Source organism: Mustela nivalis (assembly GCF_964662115.1).
Source record: "Mustela nivalis genome assembly, chromosome: 4".
Classification (NCBI taxonomy): Eukaryota; Metazoa; Chordata; class Mammalia; order Carnivora; family Mustelidae; genus Mustela; species Mustela nivalis.
In genome coordinates, this window is record NC_139023.1 from 23,441,974 (window position 1) to 23,465,600 (window position 23,627).

Here is a 23,627-nt window from a genome sequence, read left to right on the forward strand (position 1 = left end):
AGCTTCTTACCCAAACATTTATGAAATTTGAGAGTTATGAATGTAGGCCCTAGGTACCCATGATAATTTTGGACTAGAACTTGACTTTCAAATTTCTAGAAACGAAGTTTTCAAAAAGAGAGGTGCACTGTATTGTGATTTAGTTTTTATATATTTACAAGTTGAACTAATTTTAACTTTCTTGGAAAAGCATTGCATGACCATGTTGCTTGCTTGTATGTATCCCTTGTAATTTTGTCCTTTTCACTAAAATCTTCCACCTTGAGGCAGGCGGAAGAGGTGGAACTCAACTTTCTCAATTGACATGATGAACTTGAATCTTAAGAAGTTTCAGGTTCATCGGGTGCCTAGATGGCTCAGTAGATTAAGCAACTTATTCTTGATTTAGGGTCAGCTCATGATCTCCAGATCGTGAGACTGAGCCCCACAGTGAGCCCTACACTGGGCTCTGCTTCAGTGTGGAGCCTGCTTAAGGTTCTCTCCCTTTTCCTTTGCCCCTCTCCCACAACTCTTTCTCTTTCTTAAAAAAACAAAAAGAAATTTCATGTTCACAAGGAACTAATGGGCCATTTCCTGGCTTATTTAAAACAATGGGAGGGGACGTCTGGGTGGCTCAGTTGGTTGAGCGGCTGCCGGCTGCCTTCGGCTCAGGTCATGATCCCAGCGGCCTGCTTCTCCCTCTGCCTCTGCCTGCCATTCTCTCTGCCTGTGCTCGCTCTCTCCCCCCCCTCTCTCTGATAAATAAATAATATCTTTAAAAAAATTAAAAATAAAACAATGGGAGAAAACTATTTACCATCAGTTGGGTCATTTATCTATTTTATTGGACGTGTTTATACCAATGGTTCCTTAATTTAGATCAAGGAAAACTTTTATTATGTATATTCCTTCCTCCACATAGATTCCATGTTTTGAAAGATTTTGCCTATCAAACAAACTGCTTTGACTGAGAAATAATAATTGTTGGTTCATGAGAATTATAATAAAGGATCCCCAAGAATTTAGAAATAAAGAAAGTGAAGTTGAAATGAATGCCTAATGGATCAAAGGAAAGAAATCTAAAATGAAGGAGACAGAAATGATGCAATTACAGCCAAAAGCAAATACTTTTGATGTCTCATTACTACATATAACCCAATCGCAGGTGACTGTACGAATTCTGTAATGGAACCCAGTTGGCTAACTCACCATCCATTCTGACATCGTTTTGGTATATCTTCCTGCCCTGAAGAGGCTCAGAGTTATGAACTACATTTCTAAGAGTTCCTTGCATCTGAGGATTTGGATGTGAGTTGGATTCTGCCATGCAGATGCACTTTCCAGGAGACTTGAATTGGAATGGAGATAAGTAGGGAGTGAGGCAAGGTGTTCTGGTACCCACTGGATGGTGTCTGCTGTACTACAGAAGCATGGATCAGGCTGCCCAATTCAACAGGCAGGTCCCTGATTGTGTCAGGGGCAGCAGCTGCCTTGACAACCCGGTTCTTGTGAGGTACCTTAGGAGATGACCCAGGATGATACTGAAGTCTATTATTTCAGCCCTCCCAACAATTCCATGAACCATTAAGTACCCTGTAATATGTCTTGTTCCACTTAATCTAGCTAGAGTGAATTCTGTCTCTACAAATGGACTTTGACCTAAGCAGTTTTTACTAGGAATATTCAAATATTGAAAAGAGATCAAGAACCCATGACCACCTTTTCAAATCAATGTAGGCTCTTCCCAGTTCTAAAAAAAAAAAAGTTGGAACAAAGTGGAATCTTCATTTAATCAATTTTAAATGTTTAGGACCCATATGGGTATTATGGATGGCACTTGTTATGACAAACATTGGGTGTTCTATGCAAGTGATGAGTCACATAAATTCTACTCCTGAAACCAATATTACATTATATGTTAACTAACTAGAATTTAAATAAAGATTTGGGGGAAAAAAGAGTGTAAACTCCAAAAACACCCCAAATATCCCCCCCACAAATATTCAGTAATTACATTAAATAGTGGACTAAATGTTCTAATTTAAAAAAATAAATGTTTAGCACCCACAGAGAAAGGGCCAATGCTTATTTCCATAAGTATGTAACAAGTATTTATTTTATATTGACTTCAAAATCCTTACTCTCACAAGTAAGAAAATTGATCATAAGTATTTTCTCTCTTTTTATTTAAAAATTCTATTTGTTCATTTATTTGAGAGAAACTGAGAGAGCACAAAACAGGGGGTGTGGCACGCAGAGAGAGAAGCAGAATGCTGGCTGAGCAGGGAGACCAACACAGGGCTTGATCCCAGAACCCTGAGATCATGACCTGAGCTGAAGGCAGACGCTTAACTGATTGAGCTACCCAGTTGTCCTAACATAAGTGTTTTCTATCTCATGTTCACACCTCTCTATGGGAGAGTAAAGAAGTTAATCAGCTAATGGTTTGTGTTTACATTCCCTTCCTCCTGAGGGAATTTTAAGGTGTTGGAGAATTTTCAGCTTCATAATAAAAGCAAAATATGGCAGCACAGAATTAACTGTGGAATTTGAAAATAATTTTGAGGTGCTATGAGTTTGTTAAGAACAATTTAAAAACCTTTAGTTTGATGACCAATGAGTTATTGTTGGGGGAAAAAACCTCTAGTATTGATTTGCTATGTTAACTAAGTCGGTCTTACTGGCCAAAATATACATATTTTTCTTCACTTACTAAAATCAAAAAGATTTTAGATCACATTATTTTCTTTAAAATTAAATGTAATATTTTTCCTTGATTATATGTTCCTTGTAGAAAAAAGTTTCTACTAATTACATTATAGAAATCCATAATCCGTAAACTTTCTGTCCATATATAACTATTGATAATCTCAGTATCCTTGTCCCTTTCTTGTGTGTGTATTATTTTTTTTTAAGATTTTATTTATTTATTTGACAGAGATCACAAGTAGTCAGAGAGGCAGGCAGAGAGAGAGAAGGAAGCAGGCTCCCCGCCAAGCAGAGAGCCCGACATGGGACTCGATCCCAGGACCCTGAGATCACGACCTGAGCCGAAGGCAGCGGCTCAACCCACCGAGCCACCCAGGCACCCCTTGTGTGTGTATTATTGACATCATATTATATATGCTGGTGTGAAACCTGTTCACTTTTTTTTTTTTTCTTTTTTAGAGAGAGAGAGTGCACAAGCCGGGGTAGGGGTTGGAAGGGTGGTGGGGAAGAGAGAATCTTAAGCAGGCTCCACACGCAGCACAGAGCCCAGCTAGGGGCTCAGTCACATCGCCCTGAGATCATGACCTGAGTGGAAATCAAGAGTCAGATGCTTAACCAACTGAGCCACCAGGCATCCCTCTTTTTTTTTTTTTTTTTAATAAAACATCAGATTACAAAAATACCTTTGATGTTCACTAACTTTTAAATTTAAAAAGGATATTACTTTGCAGCGTGAGCTTTCTAGTGCTATGTAGGCAATAAATGGTATTTAGTCTACATGCTGTAGTCCTACTTTTTAAATCCAAATTTCAGTGTTTTTTAAAAATAATGTTATAAAATATTGTTATTGTTATTGTTTATTTTCCTTATAACAGGGAAAATAAAATTTACTTGTTTCTACAGTGAAATTAAATTAAATCACTGTTCTTTACTACCCATTTGGTTAATATGTTTATATTATTTTACATAAAATCTGAAACATTAAGTAGGTTAGGTACCAACTAAGGAAATATTAGCAACTATTATCATCAGTGAGGTAAGAAACTTACTTTGGAATACCTCCATCCTAAACATATCAGTGATACTAAATTACAAGCATAAAAAAGATTCCAATTGTCAACACACAGCTTCAGGAACCATCTGACTCTCCTTCTGCCCATCTGGAGAGCATTTCTAAATCCTATGAACAATTAGATAGGAGCAGCCTCACAGGCCTCTGGAGTGAAATGCTTCTTACAAAATCTATTTAACAAGAGGTGAGCCTGAGTTTACGCATTAAAAAAATATTTATGCACCCTATGGCCTTGCTTCTCAAAGTGTGTATTCTGGACTAGTAGCATCGGTATTACCTGGGAGCTTGTTAGAAATTCAGAATCTTGGACTCTACTCTAGATCTCAAGTCCAAATCTGCATTTTAACAAGATCTTTAACTCATTTGTATTCGCATGAAAGTTTTAAAGGCATTGCATTGGGAGGTAAAATATATTCTAAAGAGTATTTTTTTTCTCCTATCTCATTGTAGAACTTATGAATGCTCCCCAGATGGACAAGAGAGAGTGAGTCAGATGGTCTCTTTTCCTTTCCAATATTGATTGTCTATGTAGTGAGGTCTACTCTTTCATGTAGAAGATATCGGACCGCCTTGGCTTGAATCCTGCCTTTACCATTCATATAACCTCTCTGTACCTCACTTTTCCCACCTGTAATAATAAATAATAAAATATAATAATATAATGTAATATAATAATAAAAGGAATAATAACAGTATCTCAAACAGTTGTGAGGATTAAATAAGTTAATTCTTTTAAAACTCTTACAGGGCCACCTGGGTGGCTCAATTGGTTTAGTGTCTGACTCTTGATCTCAGTGTGGGTAGTTCAAGCCCTGCATTGGGCTATGCTGGGCATGGAGCCCATTAAAACAAAACAAAACAAAACACCTCTTGGAACAGTGCTTAGCAGGGCGCCTGGGTGGCTTGGTGGGTTGAGCCTCTGCTTTTTGGCTCAGGTCATGATCTCAGGGTCCTGGGATCGAGTCCCGCTTCGGGCTCTCTGCTCGGCAGGAAGCCTGCTGCCTCCTCTCTCTCTCTGCCTGCCTCTCTGCCTACTTGTGATCTCTGTCAAATAGATCAATAAAATCTTAAAAAAAAAATAAAAGAACAGTGCTTAGTACATAGTGTTTAAAAAAGATTCATTATCATCATTATCGAGGTCTGAGTTTTGTGAGCCATTATCTTAAAACCTCATGTCCCACTTTAAGGCGGCCGCCAGATGAATGGTCCAGAGACAAGAATGGTCAGCTGGGAGAACCTGAGATAAGCAGATTTGTCTGAAACTCCTTTAGGACGGTCTAGGTCTGGCACGAGACTACCATTTAATAGCTTAGTGCCCAAGTGTAATGACCATAGGATATTGATTACTGACCTCTCTTTTCCTAAATTCCATTCATTAAAAGTCACAGAATATTTTTCAGCCAATTCCCTGAATCCTTATTATCTCTACTTTGTAAGAAAACAAACTTCTTGAGTATAGTGAAAGGCCACTGTTAACATATCTTCTTGTTATATAAATTGATGTTGTTGATGGAATCAATTCTGGCACCTTTTCATTCCTCTCTTTACCCATTGCAAATAACTTAAGTAAAGATGATAGACTGAGTGAAATGGAATAACAAGAACCTGATTTCATCCCTCACCAATCATCTATAAGAAAGAAATGTGCCATGCCAAGGAACAATTAACAGCCAGATGTTTGGTCTCTAATCCTAACATGGAGCCCTAGAGTACAAGGAGAAATTCTATTGCCTAGGTCACTGCTTATGAAAATATACAAATAAGTCATCCAAATGTCTTGTTAAAATGTAGATTCTATCCAATTTTCCCAGCACCATTTATTGAAGAGAGTGTCTTTTTTCCACTGTATATTTTTTTCCTGCTTTGTTAAAGATTATTTGACCATAGAGTTGAGGGTCCATATCTGGGCTCTCTACTCTGGTCCACTGGTCTATGTGGTTGTTTTTGTGCCAGTACCATGCTGTCTTGGTGATCACAGCTTTGTAGTAAAGCTTGAAATCAGGTAACATGATGCACCCAGTTTTGTTTTTCTTTTTCAACATTTCCTTAGCAATTTGGGGTCTCTTCTGATTCCATACAAATTTTAGGATTGTTTGCTCCAGCTCTTTGAAAAATGCCGGTGGACCCTGCAATTGTACTACTGGGTATTTACCCCAAAGATACAGATGTAGTGAAAAGAAGGGCCATCTGTACCCCAGTGTTCATAGCAGCAATGGCCACAATCACCAAACTGTGGAAAGAACCAAGATGCCCTTCAATGGATGAATGGATAAGGAAGATGTGGTCCATATACAGTATGGATACAGAAAGGATGAATACGAATACCCAACTTTTGTAGCAAAAGAGACTGGAAGAGATTATGCTAAGTGAAATAAGTCAAGCAGAGAGAGTCAATTTTCATATGGTTTCACTTATTTGTGGAGCATAAGAAATAACATGGAGGACATGGAGAGATGGAGAGGAGAAGTTGGGGGAAATTGGAGTGGGAGACAAACTGTGAGAGACTATGGACTCTGAAAAACAATCTGAGGGTTCTGGAGGGGCAGGGGGTGGGAGGTTGGGTGAGACTGGTGGTGGGTATTATGGAGGGCACGTATTGCGTGAAACACTGGGTGTGGTGCATATACAATGAATTCTGGAACACTGAAAGCAAATTTAAAAAATAAATAAATTTTTGTTTTTAAATGTAGATTTTGAGTAGGGCCTGAGATAGCTGTTTGGGCCTGAGATGCTGCATTTCTAACAAACACCCAGGTGAAGCCTATACTACTGACCCAATTTTGAGTGAGAACCAGGCTGTAACTGCTTGCATCTAAGTAAGTCAAAAGGATTCTTCTGCACCTGACTGCCTGAGCCCCCACCCAAATCTTGACTCTCTGCATTAGTAGTTCTCAGTCCCAACTGCACATTACAGTCATGGGATCCTTGTCCCCACCTCCAGATGTTCTAATTTAACTGGTTTGTGGTTCATGGGTAGAAGAGAGCCAAAAAGAAAGAGTCAAAAAGATATGATTCCGGGGAAAGGTTAGACTTTCATCCCTCTGCATTAAAAATGAAATTCTCCCTTGGCATTGTGATCTAATAAAATAAACTTGCCGTTGACCCTGATTCAGACTTGGGAGTAGGGGATCAACAAGAGTGGGAACCCTTGTGCTTTTGGTGGAGGTGAATAATAATGCATGTAGTCAACATGGAGGTCAAACAATTTTAACACAGCAGCCCCAGAATGGTTTTTAAAATCTTAGACTAAAACATGTTCTTGGGAGAAAACTAGATCCAGGAATTCAGGAATGCTAATTTGCTCTGATCAAAGGGACCACAAAGTTTGTACTCACTTGGGGGAACAGTATATACATATGCATATATATCAATATCTATCTACATAAATAGATGTATGATTTTTTCCTTTGAGGACCTTATGCTCTAGTGCGCTAGTGAGGGAAATAAAATGTGTGCAGTAAGGGTTAACTCAGCAGGTCTGGCTTGCTCACACTCTGTACATTTCAAAGAAAGCCTGTTTTTATAGGACTGGCCCTGGGTTAACGCCTGGGTGATAATCTCTGAGCCTTTAGAATATCCTGGCCTCTTAAGCATGTTTTTGTATGCTTGAGGCCCTGGACGATGTTGTATCAGTTTGACCTCTGGGGAGCTGCAGTCTGAGTAGTTACGGTTTGTCATGTGAGCACCGCATGCCTATAATCCTGGATGCTAAGGCCTGAGTGAATTTCTCTAGCTGGCAACACTTCCCCTGTGTTGTCCTATATCATTGCATAGAGAATGAAGTTCATCCCCATGTAACCCCATTAGGAGGAAACACCTGAAAACTTGTGTCTGGTTTCTCCTGGACTTTGTCCCATGCACCTTTCTCATTTGCTGATTTTACTCTCTAGCCTCTCACTGTAATAACTGTAACCATGGGCTAACAGTTCTTCTGAGTTCTGTTGAGCCTTTTTTGCAAATCACCAAGCCTGAGTGTGGTCTTAGGAACCATTGACAGAACACGGAATAGGCAAGACTAATCCTGGATCTCCCCATGAGAAAGTTTATTTGGGAGGTGATCCAGAAAACAGAATAGAAAGAAGGAAATTAAGTATATATTATTGTGTTGATCATCACTGTAATTGTCTATGGCTTGTTCCTGGGACATTCCGAGGAGCTATGAAATACCTCCCAGAACTGTCTTCCTAAAACATGGTGGGAATATTTATCCACCCTGCACCCCATCAGTGATTTTCTTTTCAGAAGGATATTGGCTCCTTTAAATTTTGATCACTTAGATTGTAAACTCCTGAGTCCGTGTCACCCTGAGGCATCAAAAAGTCTCCAGAACAGAAAGCAGGAGGGAGTTAGCAAAGCCTAGGCAGAGTGTTGTCAGAGCTGTGCTAAGCTGGTTGCCATGGCAATGGCTGGAGTAAACGATGGCAGAAAGCACAGGAAGCACAAGAGCTGTTTATTTCAGTCCACCCCTTGTGCCACAAGATCCAGTTGTTTCCCTGTATTAAGTCCGGTCCAGAAGCCTCAGATAGTGGTTGGCCACGATCTTTATAAAAGACAGCGGTTGGCCACAATCTTTATAAAAGATTCAGTTAGGGGGGGCCTGGGTGGCTCAGTGGGTTAAGCCTCTGCCTTCAGCTTGGGTCATGATCTCAGGGTCCTGGGATCGAGCCCCACATCGGGCTCTCTGCTCAGCAGGGAGTCTGCTTCCTTCTCTCTCTCTCTGCCTGCCTCTCTGCCTACTTGTGACTCTGTCTGTTAAATGAATAAATAAAATATTTAAAAAAAAAGATTCAGTTAGGAAGGTTAATGGAACAAACCACAGTGACTACTGCTGCAAATGGTCTCAAGGCTACAGCTGATATTTATGCCCTACCTCTTCCGTTGTCCATTCTAAATTCCCTTCCCTCTGGGCCTGCAACCTCGGCCAGCAAAGTGCAAGCGGTAGGAAGTATGCATCTGGACCATCGAAAAGGAAATATATGAAATGTGTTGGATGGTTGTTAAAACTCAAAGTGATACACTGTCTGGTTGTGCTGGACCCCATGCACGGGAATGGTGGCTGGTTATATAAATAATAATTTATTTTATGAGTTGCTGTTACTGAAGGGAATATGCTGTATCCTCAATGTGTTCTGAGGCGGAAAAAGGAGATTGAAAAACTACTGATCTAGAAAATAGCTAATATTTGAAAACTTGATTTAAATTTAAAATTTTCTAGAGAGTAAAGAAATACCTTGATTAAATATGTACAACTGATCATCCATAATCTATGAGACAAAGAAACACTTTTTATATTTATATGAGAATTATGACCTGTCATTTTCTTAGTATCTGCTGGAATCATAATACTGGTCACTAAGGCCCTTAATTTATTACAGTAGTCTGATTGTATTAAGACAACAAAATAAAAATTTAATGCCATCCCTATTTAAATCAAATCACCAGAGAGGCCTAGATTTAAGAAAAGCTCAGAAAGAAGAAACACAGACACAGGCACTCATATATACAAAATAGCATTCTCTATTTCTGTTTGAACTAATTTCCTATTTAAGAAGTTAAAACTCAGTTTGATGTCAGATATACATTTATCCAAAAGACATCATGAAGTCAAGAGTTTAGTCATGCTTTCCTTCTTTCTGAATAGGTAAACAGGGCAAACCTATTTAAAGAAGTTAGGAAGGGGACACCTGGGTGGCTCAGTGGGTTAAGCCTCTGCCTTCAGCTCAGGTCATGATCCCAGTGTCCTGGGAGCGAGCCCCACATCAGGCTCCCTGCTCAGCGGGGAGCCTGCTTCTCCCTTTGCCTGCTCTGCCTGCCACTCCCTCTGCTTGTGCCTCTCTCTCTCTGACAAATAAATAAATGAAATCTTAAAAAATTTTAAAAAATAGAAAATATTTGCATTATGACGACAAATGCTATGTGTAATTGTATATATGTAATCTGATATATATAACAATTATATATAATATGTATGTATATATAATCAAACATATACATACATATATATGTATATATAATCATTTTGTAAAAAGCATAAGGTGAGGGATACCTGGCTGGCTCAGTCAGTAGAGCAAGAGACTTTTGATCTCAGGATTGTAAGTGTGAGTTCCATGATGGATGTAGAAATTCCTTAAAAAATAAAAAAAATCTTAAAAAAAAGACAACCCATAAGGTTAGATAAAACTATAGAACTTTACTATCGTTGTTGTTGCTATTGTTATTATTATTATTATTATTATTCATTGTTAAGGTCTATAATTCCTTGTCTAAAACCCATGGAGCTAGATGTGTGTCAGTTCAAAATTTTTTAGACTTTTGAAAAGTAATACCATATATTTACAGTATATTACAAAACAACTGCCATTTGGTCTTGGAAAGAATCCTGTAATGAACAAATAAATATTTATGCTACAAAATGTTGAAAATTCACACTAAATGATATAAATGATATAAATAAATGGCTATGAGTAGTCTTTACATTTCAGGCCAAGTTTTGCTACCAAATTAATTTAGCTTATGTTAGGTTTCACTGCCAAATGAGTTATGAAACCTAGCTTGGGGCTTTTTGGATTTTAAAATTGCAGTTATGAGTTTGTGGACTCTTCCGTTATTTTCATTGTATAGCTCAAACTTGAATTAAAAATGGCAAATATCACCTATGCCCAGAATGTTTGCTCAGTGTCAGTGCTTAAAGCCTCACATATGGCGGAAAGGAAACAGGTTTTTTTTGTTGTTGTTGTTGTTAGACAGACCTGGTTTGAATCAGACTTGAGAAAATCACTTAATTTCCCTGAACTTCATTTTTCTCATCTATAAAATGTTCATAGTAACTCTGTGAACCCTCAGCATTCCACAGGATCTATCTTGAGATCTTATAAAATTACAAACTTGTGAATCTCACTAGATAATTCCCTAACAAAAGTCAGTCTATTTTTTAGTGAACCCATTGCTTATCCACTAGCTAATCTTTTGTCACTTGCAAGTAGTGAGACAGTCAAAATAGAGCTTATAAAAAAATGAATATTCAAAAAAGCAGTTGGAACAAAAATTACTATTGTTGGTTTATTTTGCAATTTCACATACAGCATCTCTTAATCATTTAAGTGGAGACATGCTTTATTCTTTATATGTAGCTGAATCTTGCCTTGGGCATGACACATCCATGAGAAATGTCCAAATATGAAAATAAAATGTGAGGCTTAACTAGGACTTTTAAAAAATGTCTTATTTTATTTTATTTTGAGAGAGAAAGTACATGTGAATGGAGGGGTAGGGAGAGAGAATCTTAAGCAGGCTCCACACACACAGCCCGACGTGGGGCTCGATTTCATGACCCTGAGATCATGACCTGAGCTGAAACCAAGAGTCACAAGTTTACCCAACTGAGCCACCGAGGTGTCCCAGCTGGAACTTTTGGTACCATGAAAAGAAAGTGCTTTTGAGGGTCTTTACTTAAAAAAAAAAGTATGGAAAGTTTTGAAAAGAACAGTCATTTACATGTAGTAATTCAATACTATGAACTTAAAAGTTCCCCCAAGAGATTGAGGGAAAAATAGTAAATAATTTTTAGATCATGATTACCAAATCAAGGGAAATTTAGATACTTAAATCTGCAGGAAGCTTATTCATAAACCAAAAAAAGCTTCTGGAAATAGACCTTTCGTGGATGTTGTTATTTTTAATATAACGCATGACCGGTATATAATTTCAGGTGCTTTTGTGATGTTTAAGAATCCTTCATTTAAGGAGACACAGGATTTGGGGACTGTCTAGAGCCATTTACATTTACCACAATCACTTACAATTCAGCTGAGCTTAAGTACAAATCATAAATCTAGAGTTGTACAGGATAAAATTAAATAATCCAGGATGCCTGGAGTGTGTCATTTTTTGTAGATAAGATTTTTAAAAAATGAGTCAAATGAATTTCAAGATTTTGAAATTAATAATGAAAAAAGCAACACTTCAATTCTATTTCAGACTTAGGGAATTAAAATGACTCTCCCAAAATCCTATCTTCACAAAGTAGAAAGTCACAGAATTAAATAATCAATCAAGCCTTGGGAAGAAAAGAGACATTATCCACTTGATATCTTTGTAAGTTTTAAATGAGTACTATGTGTGCCTGGAAATGAAAGTCTGCTATTAAAGCTCCTGACAGGCAAGGGGACCCTTCTCTCTTCCCAAGAGAATGTTAATAACGCTGAGAGATGACACTTAGAATGAACTATTTTCTCTGGACTGTCCTCTGATCTAATAAAAATGATCAGTTATCTTGTGTGACTGGATCTAGATGATGTCCTTTCTCGAGGGTCCTTACTGTGGTTTTTAAAAATGGCAACCATTATAGATGAGAATGCTGATAGTTGGCAGTTGTGGTATCACTAATAAATATAAAAACTAGTTTCTAATAAATGAGAACAAAAATAATACATTAGAAGTCTATATCCAAAGATAATGTTTCTTTCTCATTTATTCACCTATTATCTGGGCAAGTTATTTATTCTCTTGAAGAGATTGAAAATAATGCTAATGATTTAATACAATTTGGTTACAGTGTCTTTAAGTAGTTTTCCATGCTTCGGGGATACTCAAAGTGCCCACTAGAATGGCTGTAATCAAAAAGACAATAACAAATGTTGGCAAGGATATGAAGGAACTAAAACACTCATAAGTTGCTGGTGCGAATGTAAAATTATGTAACTACTTTGGAAAACAGTTTGACTGTTTCTTAAAAAATTGAACATAATTTTAGCATATGAGCCAATAATTCATCTTCTACTTTTCTACCCAAGATAAATGAAAACATATGTGAAAACAAAGGCTTACCAATGAGTATTCATAGCAGCATTTTTCATGCTAGTCAAAAAATGGAAACAACCCAAAATGCTCATCAACAAATGAATGGATTGAAAAAAATGAATGGATGAACAAAATTAAGTATATCCACACAATGGAATATTATTTAGTCAATAAAAGGGAATGCGGTACAGATCTATACTATAATATTAATGAGATTCAAAGATAGTGTGCTAAGTGAAGGTAGCCATATACAAAGGGCTGCATATTATAGGACACAATTTATACGGATTTTCCAGAAAGGGCAAATGTGTGAAGAGAGAAAATAAATTAGGAGTTGCCTGGCTTGGGTGTGGGTTTGGGCATTACTCGAAAATGAACATGAAGGATCTTACTGAGATGATGAAAATATTCTAAAACTAGATTATATAATTGTTCATCTGGGTAAATTTACTAAAAGTCATTCAACTGTACACTCAGAATGGGTGAATCTAATGTTTTGTTTAAAAAAAAAAAAAGCCAGAGGGAGAAGAGTATATTCATGTATGATTCCTTATATATGAAGTTTAATAGGCAAGGTTAGTCAGTGGTGTTAGGAGCCAGAAATTGGTTGCCCTGAGGTAAGAGTGGGTGACTATTAACTAGAAAGGAACAGAAGAGAACTTTCTGGGGTCATGAGAATGTTCTACATCTACATCTTGTTTTGGGTGGTAGATACAAAATTATTAAAGGGGATACAACTGTTAAAGCTTGACATACTGAGCACTTAAGATCTGTATGTTCTGTTGCATGTAAATTATATGTGCATTAGAAGTATAACAACAATTCCTTAATACTACCAAATATCTAGTTTCAAATCCCCTAATTGTTTATTTATATATATGTGATTTGTTTAAATTAGTATTAAACAAATTCCACACATTGCCTTTAATTGGTGTGCCTCTCAAGTCTGGTTTGTTTTTGTTTTTGTTTTTGTTTTTTTTGCCTCAAGAAAAATAACAAGGGGTGCCTGGCAAAAGTATGAGACTCTTGATCTCAGGGTTGTAAGTTCAAGCCCCACATTGGGTATAGAAATTACTTCAAGATATATCTTAAAAAGAAAAAGAAATACAACAAAGTTGATTTATTGGTAGTGTGTTTTGCACATACATTTCACTTACTCTATTTTTAGTACCTTTTTGGGAAATTATATATAAGAAAATTCAAAGTGTTCAGTGCAAGGGTGTCTGGGTGGCTCAGTGGCTAAGTGTCTGCCTTCCCCCTTGGGTCATGATCCCAGGACCCTGAGATGGAGCCCCACAGGTTGGGCTCTCTGCTCAGTGGGGAGCCTGCTTCTCCTCCCTCCCTCTGCCGGCCACTCCTCCTGCACGTGAGCTCTCTTTCTCTTTCTCTTTCTCTGTCAAATAAATAAAATCTTTTAAAAACCCCAAAACCGGGCGCCTGGGTGGCTCAGTGGGTTAAGCCTCTGCCTTCGGCTCAGGTCATGATCTCAGGGTCCTGGGATCGAGTCCCGCGTCGGGCTCTCTGCTGGGCAGGGAGCCTGCTTCCTCCTCTCTCTCTCTCTCTCTCTGCCTGCCTCTCTGCCTACTTGTAATCTCTGTCTGTCAAATAAATAAATAAAATCTTTAAAAAAAAAAAAAACCCAAAACCAAAAAACCAAAGTGCTCAGGGTATGTAGCTTGATGATCTTATAATATGTACGTGTATTTCTAATTAGAAAAAGTAATTTAACCCCATTGTACAATATATGAAAATGAGAGAAAATAAAAACAACCATAATTACTCTTTTGGTTTATTTCTTTTTATCTTTTTATGCAACTATCTCTTCCTCTGTGAAATTATATATATAAAATACAGTATCTATAATAATACTATATATATAAATTACATTTATATATATTAATAATAATTATTATTATCCTTCCACAGGCATATGTTCCTGAAGAAATGGTCAGATTTGTAGCCATAAATCATAGGAATGCAACCATATTGAATTTCAAAGCCCCAAGCGTACTATCTGATACTACTCTATCATGGTCATATCGAAGAGGTAATTAGCAAAAGGATATATATGTGTGCAGCAGCATTATGTACAGTCACCTGTCTTTGGATGGATTGATTTCTTTCTCTAGGGTATATGCAAACCTGCTGAAATTTTCCCGAGGACTGCAAAGGTCTTTGTGTTGGCTTCAGGGGAAAAGATACTGAAATTTTCTATACACAGGCCCATATTCACTTTCCAGTAGTTTTCCAGTTAGCAGAAGGAATGAATGTACAGGTCTTTCTTTTGACATTTTCAGATTCTCAACTGAGTATGTTTTCTTATAAATGAAGTCATGTCCCAGCATATGTTTTGATCTCCTATTGTCAGCTGACTTGCTGCATACATGGGTTTTTTGAAAATAGTTTCCATGTAGCACTTGAAGCATTGATGTTTCTGCAATCTCATTAACTTCCATGTAAATGCCAGGTTTTGCGGAGGAAGAAGAAACAATGTTAAATGATGGGAACCTTGAGGTTCGGGTATTACTTTTACAAGCAGCAATTTTTCTCAGTTTGGAAAAGGTCATACCTTTTCTAAGTATGCTTTTGTGGGGCAGGAGGAGAGAGGATGAGGGGGGAGGGTGCTGCTGTTCCTTTTCCTGAAATGTAATGAGATACAATTGATATGTCAACAAAAATGACTTTCAGAAACTACAGTAAAATCAAATCAACACAAACAAGATTATCCAGAAGTGACTTTTGAATAAAAGTGGCTATCCCAAAAAGAAAAAAAAAAAAAAAAGTGACTATCCTACTTTCTAAATAGCTTTGAAAATACCAAAAGGATGAAAACACATTAGAAAGTAACCTAATGTTTTCAAGAGTTTACAAGAGCTGGGTGCATGGGAGGCTCAGTCCATTAAGCATCTACTTTTGGCTCAGATCATGATCCCAGAGTCCTGGGATTAAGCCCGGGGTTGGGCTTTCTTGGGCTCTCTCTCAGTCTGCTTCTCCCTTTCCCTCTGCCTACTCCCAAGCTCATGTGCTCTCTGACTCTATCTCAAACAGATAAATAAAATCTATTAAAAAATAAAAGGTTATGAAAGCCTTTTCAAAAGATGGTGCAGGAGCAATTGGACATCTCTCCATCCAATTGGACAAAACCTTGACTTAAACCTTAAATCTTATGTAAAATTTAATTTAAAATTAATCACAGACTTAAATATAAAACATAACACTATAAAACTTTTAGGAAAAAAAGCATAGTGAAAACATTCAGAACCTAGAATGTGACAGATGTGACACCAAAAGCATGATCCATAAAGGGAAAAATGGGATAAACTGGACCTCATCAAAATTAAAACCTTTGTGGAGCAGCTGGCTGGCATAGTCAGTAGAACATGCAACTCTTGATCTAAGGGTTGTGAGTTTGAGCCCCATGTATGGCATGGAGTTTACTTAAAATAATTTTTTTTTAAAAAATTGTAACTTTTCCTCTGTAAAAGATCTTGTGAAGATGATGAAAAGCAAGCTACAGACTGAAAGAAAATATTTGTGAATCATGTATTCAACATAAGACCCTGTATCTAGAGTGTATAAAGAACACTTAAAACCCAATAACAACAACAACAAAAAAAAGGAGCAAGAAACATGAACATACATTTCATTGACGAGAACATACAGATGGCAAATGAAAAATGCCCAACATCAATATCTCTTAGGGAAGTGCACATTTAAACCACAAGAAGATATCATTATACACCATCAGCATAGCTAAAATAAAACACAATGATAACAACAAATGCTAGAAAGGATACAGAGAAATTGTATCACCCACTGCTGATGGGAAAGTAATATGATACAGCTATTCTAGAAAATAGTTTGTCAATCTCTTACAAAAATTAAATAAGCTCTTACCATATGACCCAGCAACTGCATTCTTGGGCATTTATCTCAGAGAAGTGAAAAGTTATGTCAACACAAATACTTGTACATAAATGTTCATAGCAGCTTTGTTTATAATAACCAAAACCTGGCTACCCTTCAATGGTTGAATGGCTAAACAGAATATAATACAAGGAACATACTAAGGATACAACTTGGAAGGATCCGAAGGGAATTACTGAGTTTTTAAAAAGCCATTCTCCAAAGGTAACATACTATATGATTCCACTTATATAACATGTTTAAAATAATAATATAAAGGAAGAACAGATGGTTGCTAGGATTTAGAATGAGGATGTGGGGGCTGGGTGTGACTATACAGGGGTAGCATGGGGAGCTTTGTGGTGATGGAATTGTTGTGTCTTGATTCTGGTGGTGGTTATAAGAATTTATGCATCTGGGGGCTCCTGGATGGCTCAGTCATTATGTGTCTGCCTTCTGCTCAGGTTATAATCCCAGGGTCTTGAGACTGAGCTCTGCATCAGGCTCCCGACTCCTCAGGAAGCCTGCTTCTCCCTCTCCCACTCCCCCTGCTTGTCTTCCCTCTCTCACTGTCTCTCTCTCTGTCAAATAAATAAATAAAATCTTAAAAAGAAAAAAGAATTAATGCATTTGATAAAATTGTGTAGAACTACACACACACACACAAAAGAGAGTATCTGAATAAGTCCTAAGGACTGTATTAATGTCACTTTCCTGATTTTATTTTATTTTTAAAATATCTTATTTATTTATTTATTTGACAGAGAGATCACAAGTAGGCAGAAAGGCAGGCGGGGGTGGGGGGTGGGGAAGCAGGTTCTCTGCTGAGCAGAGAGCCCGATGTTGGGCTCTATCTCAGGACCCTGGGATCATGACCTGAGCCGAAGACAGAGGCTTAAACCACTGAGCCACCCAGGTGCCCCTCCTGATTCTATTTTATTATTTATTTATTTAGATGGTTTTTTTTTTTTTTCCTTAAATAGATTTATTTGACAGAGAGAGAGAAAATGAGAGTGGGAAAGGGAGAAGGAGGCTTCCCGCTGGGCGGGGAGCCCAACACAGGGCTCGATCCCAGGACTCTGGGATCATGACTTGAACTAAAGGCAGGCACTTAAGGACTGAGCCACCCAGGCGCCCCACTTTCCTGATTTTAATATTGTCCTATAGTTATGCAAGATGTTGCCTCTGGGGAAAACTAAATAAAGAACACATAGGACCTGTCCGTATACTTTTTTGTAACAAAAACTAATTGTGAATCTGTAGTTATTTCAAAATAGGAAGTTTAAAAACATTATGGGGGCTTGAGTCCTGTGTTTATTGTGAGAAGTCTGGATGGTAAACCACCCTTCATGGTGAACTTTTTTTTTAAATGGAGAAAAACCTCAGAAGTTTTCAAAACCCTCCGTTCTATTTGAAGGCATCTCTTTCTCCTCCACTTGCTTACCATCACCAACGCAGTAAAACTTATGGTACACTTATTTTGTGCCAGTCACTATTGAAATTTTTAGACACCCAACTTAAAAGAAAGATGGAAAATTTTGACTTGCCTCATTCTGAAAGCCAAAGGATGAACCTTTCTTCAGGCACGACTGAATGTCAGCACATACAACAATGTCGATCTCTTCTTTCTTGTTTTCTCTCTTCATTTCTCATCACGACTTGGTATTGTTCTAAGAGAGCCCCTCTCCCTGTAGCTTCCATGGTCTGTATATGTCAGACTCCCAGAGAAAAAGAAAGCCTTTGCCATAGCCCCTGTGCCAGTCCAGGGATTGTTCCTTGACTTGTATGAGTCTTACAAAAGAGGGAAGTGCTGGTCTTCCAAAGGAAGGTATGTCATGCGGGCAAAAAATTATACACTCTTATGAATCATAAAAGCTGAACCTTTCTTTTTTTTTAAGATTTTATTTATTTATTTGACAGAGAGATACCACAAGCAGATGGAGAGGCAGGCAGAGAGAGAGAGAGAGAGGGAAGCAGGCTCCCCGCCGAGCAGAGAGCCCGATGCGGGACTCGATCCCAGGACCCTGAGATCATGACCCGAGCCAAAGGCAGCGGCTTAACCCACTGAGCCACCCAGGCACCCAAAGCTGGACCTTTCAAAGGTCAGTTATCATCCCAGGTCTTCCAGCTGGTGGTGGTGTGGCCATGACTCAAAGCCAGGTAGTCCAGCTTTACTGCTCTGGTTCTCAGTCCTGAGGTCTTACTGCCTCCAAGAATTCCTGCTCTTCTGGAGAGATCGTCCCAGCGCCAAACAAGATTTCTACATTTATTTTTATTTTCTACCATATGTTTATTGACTTAAAAAAAATTCTGGGTTCTAAAGTCTCCCAAACTGAGTAGAAGAAAATAGGAAACAGAACCCTGAAGATTCTAAGCAATGCTTTACACAGTGAAGGATCTCTTCATTATTCCCCTATGATTTAAGGGTGTATCATCATTTACAGAGTGAGATATATGCTTAAAGATTATATAATATTATAAATAAAAATTTTACAAATTATATTATTCCCTTATTCATATATATATACATACATATGTATGTTGTATATATATATATATATGTGTGTGTGTGTGTGTGTGTGTGTGTATAACTTTAGTGCCCACCATGTGCCAAGAACTCTTAACAACACCAAGAACAAGAGACAATAGAATAATATGGAAATGAATATAAAATAAGTCTGCTTTTTTTTTTTTCAAATAGTCTCCACACCCCACATGGAGCTCAAACTCATGACCCTGAGATCCAGACCTGAACGGAAATCAAAAGTTGGTTGCTTAACCAACTGAGCCACCCAGATGCCCCAAAATATGTGTCTTTTAACTGATAAAGATTAAAATCCCGACTTGGAGATGTCTTTTCCATAGAGGGAGGCAGATCATAAACAAAACAGCAACTATATTGACAGAGTTATCTAGTAAGGTTTACCAGGTGGTCGTGTGGTAGTAAGTGCTAAGGAGGAAAAGTCAAGCTGTGTAAAGGAGGTAGGAAGGGCTGAGAAGTAGAAGAGTGCTATTTATTATCAAATGATCAGAGAAGGAAGGCATTGTCAATTAGGCAGCATTATATCTGTCTCCAGTGCTTTGTCCAGTATAGAATTATGATGTGGTAGATAGGACAGGAGTTGGAGGCAATTCCTTGATATATTTTTAAGAGAATGAAAGTACAAGGAGATAGAAGGGTGAGAAAAAGAAGTTCAGGTTGATTTTGATTGACCAATGACAATTGCTACAGATCAACTGTTGGCAGTTGAACCAACAGACATCAAACATATCGATGACAGAGAATACCAGGGTGACCTGCTTGGAAACCTACTCCGTTAAAGCAATCATTGTCTTCACTTTATTTTTCAATTTTCTCTAAGAAGTAAACCTATTATCTTGTCTATTTCTGCTTTTTCCCCTAAGCTGTTTAAAAACTCTTCAATTAGGGTTGAAACTCAGTAAGACTGAAAGGAGCTTATATCTGAAAACATACTAATGGATGAAAACATAGAGAAAGAACCTGTGGTTCATTTTTGAAAGAAAGGGATTTGATTACAAATGAACAAAGAGACAGCATCGGCTAATTTTATTCTTTTCAGAAATTTCTTAAAATAATATCAACTAGTATTTAACTTAGAGCAGTATGACATACATATATATACAACTTGCAGCATTTTGTATCTGCATAGTCTACTTAAAAAATCAGAGCTAAAAGTATTTGAGACACTAGAGATAAAATGAGTAGTGATTACTCCTTTTATGAGACTAACTGAAATGTCACTAATTTTTACATTCAGAAACTTACTCCAGGTCTCTTTTGATTATTTTAACATCAAAATTATCAACTTATACCATTTTCTTCTCTTTCTTTCAATTACCTTTGACCAAATGCAATAAGATTTTTTATTTGTACATGTCTATGTAAGGAAATTATGTATTTTTTCATAACTACCAGACATCTTTAGAAAACATTATAATGTTTTAATTCATTTTTAAATAGATTGAAAACCATCTGGTGATTAAAAACTGGTTTTACAGTTTACTATATAGAAATAATAAAATTTACTTTATCTGCCCTTTTATTTTTATAGCTATCATTTAATTGTAGATTCTGTTTTTATAAAACCTCATATGTCTGGAAGTGTTTGTTTTTCTGCCAGCTTTGCCCTGATGTGATTCATAAATATGTCAAGAAAATCTAATAAATCTTTCATTAGTATGTATTAATATTTTAATTGCAATTTAAGGAACAACGAAGAGATTCTGCCATCAACTGATTGAATTTTTTTTTATCATCATGTTTCAAATTAGCAGTAACAGTGCTGCTTTTCTGTAATGGCTTTGCCCTCAGAACATCTATCATGTGAAAAATCTAGCCCTGTGGGCATTGATGTGACTGCAAAAAGTTATTGACTTTTGCCTTTAAAAAAATTCTCTTATTACTTTTCTCGAAAGGAATTTATCTCTAAAGACTTGGAGATAAACCTGGGCTGCTTTCAGTCTGCATGTTAACCTTCCCTAGTCTGTGCTGGGAAAATTCATAGACAAAGGTTCGTCCTACATGAGTACAGGCAGCAAGTAACCGGAAGTAAAGAAGATGGATGATAGGTGGTCTTAGATAAGTGGTCTTAGAGAAGACAAAACAAGACAGACTTTTCAGCATTTTGTGAGTCTATAACTTTTATAGCTGACACTAATTTAACAAATGCTCACTGAATGAATGAACGAATGAGTGAATGAACGAACATCCTATAAAATATTCAAGTTGTTATTATTTCACAAATAGAATCTACTTTCCATGTTTTAGATAATGACAATATTCATAGTTAACGATTATATCAAAGTGACCATAAAACAAAGGTTCTCCATGTGGGTGTAAATGAAGTATTTCCTGACCTGGAAAAAAAAAAATCAAAGCTAGTGACTATAGCATAGCATGGCTTAAGTGAATGTCTTCAAAAAGTGGGAGAGGAGGATCTCATAGTTGCCAAGAACATCCAGGAATTAGGGGTGCCTGGGTGGCTCAGTCGGTTAAGTGTCTGCCTTCGGTTCAAGTCATGATCCCAGGTCCTGGGACCGAGCCCCGCATCAGGCTCCCTGCTCAGCGAGGAGCATGCTTCTCCTTCTCCCTCTACCTGCTCCTCTGTCTATTTGTGCTCTCTCTACATCTCTCTATTAAATAAATAAATAAAAATCTTTTTTAAATAAAGATTACCCAGGAATTAAATAACAAATTTCAGATATTTCATGCCAAAAACAGATAAAATTTCCCTGTGCTAAATTTTTAGCAAAGACTGCCACCATCTAGTCCAACAGGTCACCATCATCGTATCTGATCTGGATTTCTTTCTTCTTTGAAAATTGAGGTATAATTCACATACCGTAAAATGTACCCTCTTCATGTATGGAATTCAATGGTTTTTAGTATTTACAACACTGTGCAGCCACCACCATTGTCCAATTCCAAAAAATTTTCATCACCCTCAAAGGAAACCCCCTTACTTATTAGCCACCAATTTCTGTCTCTCCCCAGCCCCTGGAAACCAGTCGTTTGTTTTCTGCTTCTGTGGAGCTGCCTCATCCAACACGTGGCCTTTTGTGACTGGCTGCCTTGACTTAGCAAAACATTTTCAAGGTTCATCCAGGTTGTAGCAAGTATTAGTCCTTTATCCCCCTTTATGGCTCTCGTATGGACTTCTGCAGTGTCCTGCCACCTGGTCACTCTGCCTGCATCTACTTGGGTCCTCAAGAACCCGCTCACCATTGAAGCCAGGGTAATCTTTTTCAAATATAAATCTTATCACCTCCATTATTCAAAATCCTCCGAAAGCTCTTTTACTTAGAGAAAAATTCAAACTCCTTCCCATGTCCTCCAAGAGGCTTCAATGATCAGGATCTGACCCTGTCTACTTCTCTGACCTCAGCTTCTGACACCCCACTCATTCCATGCCAGTGACTTCTGCTTCTTTAACCTTTCTGGCTTGTTTCTGCCTCAGGGCTTTTGCACCTGATGGTATCTTCACCTGGGCTCTTCTTTGACAATTCTTCCCCTGATTGGTTTCTTCTTATCTTTAAGGCATCACATAGCATCTCCTCAGAGAGGCAAGGTGAGATAAACCTGTTTCAAGTATCTTTCGCTTAACTCCCAGTCACCTTCTATTAATGTATTACCTTGTTTTAATTTCTTTATAGTATTTACTACTATCTGAAATTGTTTTGTTTTGTCATATTATTATCTTTATCTCCTTGAAAATCTGTCAACTCCACAAAGGCACAGACTTTAAATGGCTTGGTCACTGCTATATCCCAAGCTTCTACAAGGGAGCCTAGAAGGTGCTTAATTAATATTTAAAGAATTGCATGACTATCTTGCCCAGAGCTTCTAAAGCTTCTAGATCTTGCCCCAATTCTCAATTCCTAAAGCTGGGTCTCTTTCCCTATTACTACACTTCCTAATGCCAACTACTGCTTGACTGGATTTGTCTCTATTGCTGACTCTTTCATTGTCTGACATCCAGTCCTTCCCTAACGCCCTCCGTGACAACTCTTCTGGACATCCCTATCACAAGCCAGCAGGTCACTTTGATCAAAGTGAGCCTTCATTCTTATAGGTTTAGGGCAGAAAGCAAATTTCAGTTGCCCATTTGCAATCACGAATGCAAGAGATAATGGGTGAGAGGAATCAGCATGGTACCCAGAATCAAACTTTCTGACTTGAACAGAGTAAGTGGGAGTACTTTAGATGCCATTCTACCCTTGATGGTACAAACTGATGTATAAGCTCAGTTTAAATAATGTGAACTTCTAGATAGAGATTGGAACGTTTGCAACTGAATTGTTAAGTGTCCCCTACAGAGATTCTGGGATCTAACTTCTTTGGACAGAGGGGTCCTGTGGCACCAGCTTCATTTCATTGAGTCAATTGTGGAATCCCCAATCTTTGCTCCTGGGTAAATAAAGTGTCTATCTTCATTCTCTCATCTGTCTTCTCGTATCATTCAAGTCAAGTAACGGCATCACCACTTCTTGTCTTAAGCATTTTTTCTAAAATAACTCATATAGAGAGAGGTAGAGGATAAGCCATAAATAAGGAGAAAATATTTGCCAAACATTTAACCAACAAAATTTCCGGGGGCTCCTGGGTGGTGCAGTGGGTTAAAGCCTCTGCCTTCGGCTCAGG

The 23,627-nt window shown here is 37.7% G+C and overlaps 1 protein-coding gene across 3 annotated transcripts in view; it reads left to right on the top strand.

Annotated features, from left to right (window-relative positions):
• The window catches only part of NMU (neuromedin U), a 179,816-nt gene that overhangs the window by 125,745 nt on the left and 30,444 nt on the right, over positions 1–23,627 (top strand). Inside the window, exons 3-4 of one of the 3 annotated variants that reach the window (XM_082728665.1) lie at positions 6,451–6,576; positions 14,486–14,606. The exons of 1 other annotated variant lie outside the window; for it this stretch is intronic. In XM_082728665.1, the coding sequence (XP_082584791.1) occupies positions 14,504–14,606 (103 nt within the window). In that variant the 5' untranslated portion in view covers positions 6,451–6,576; positions 14,486–14,503. The remainder of the gene's footprint in view (positions 1–6,450; positions 6,577–14,485; positions 14,607–23,627) is intronic. One more of the 3 variants, XM_082728663.1, reaches the window with a different exon arrangement.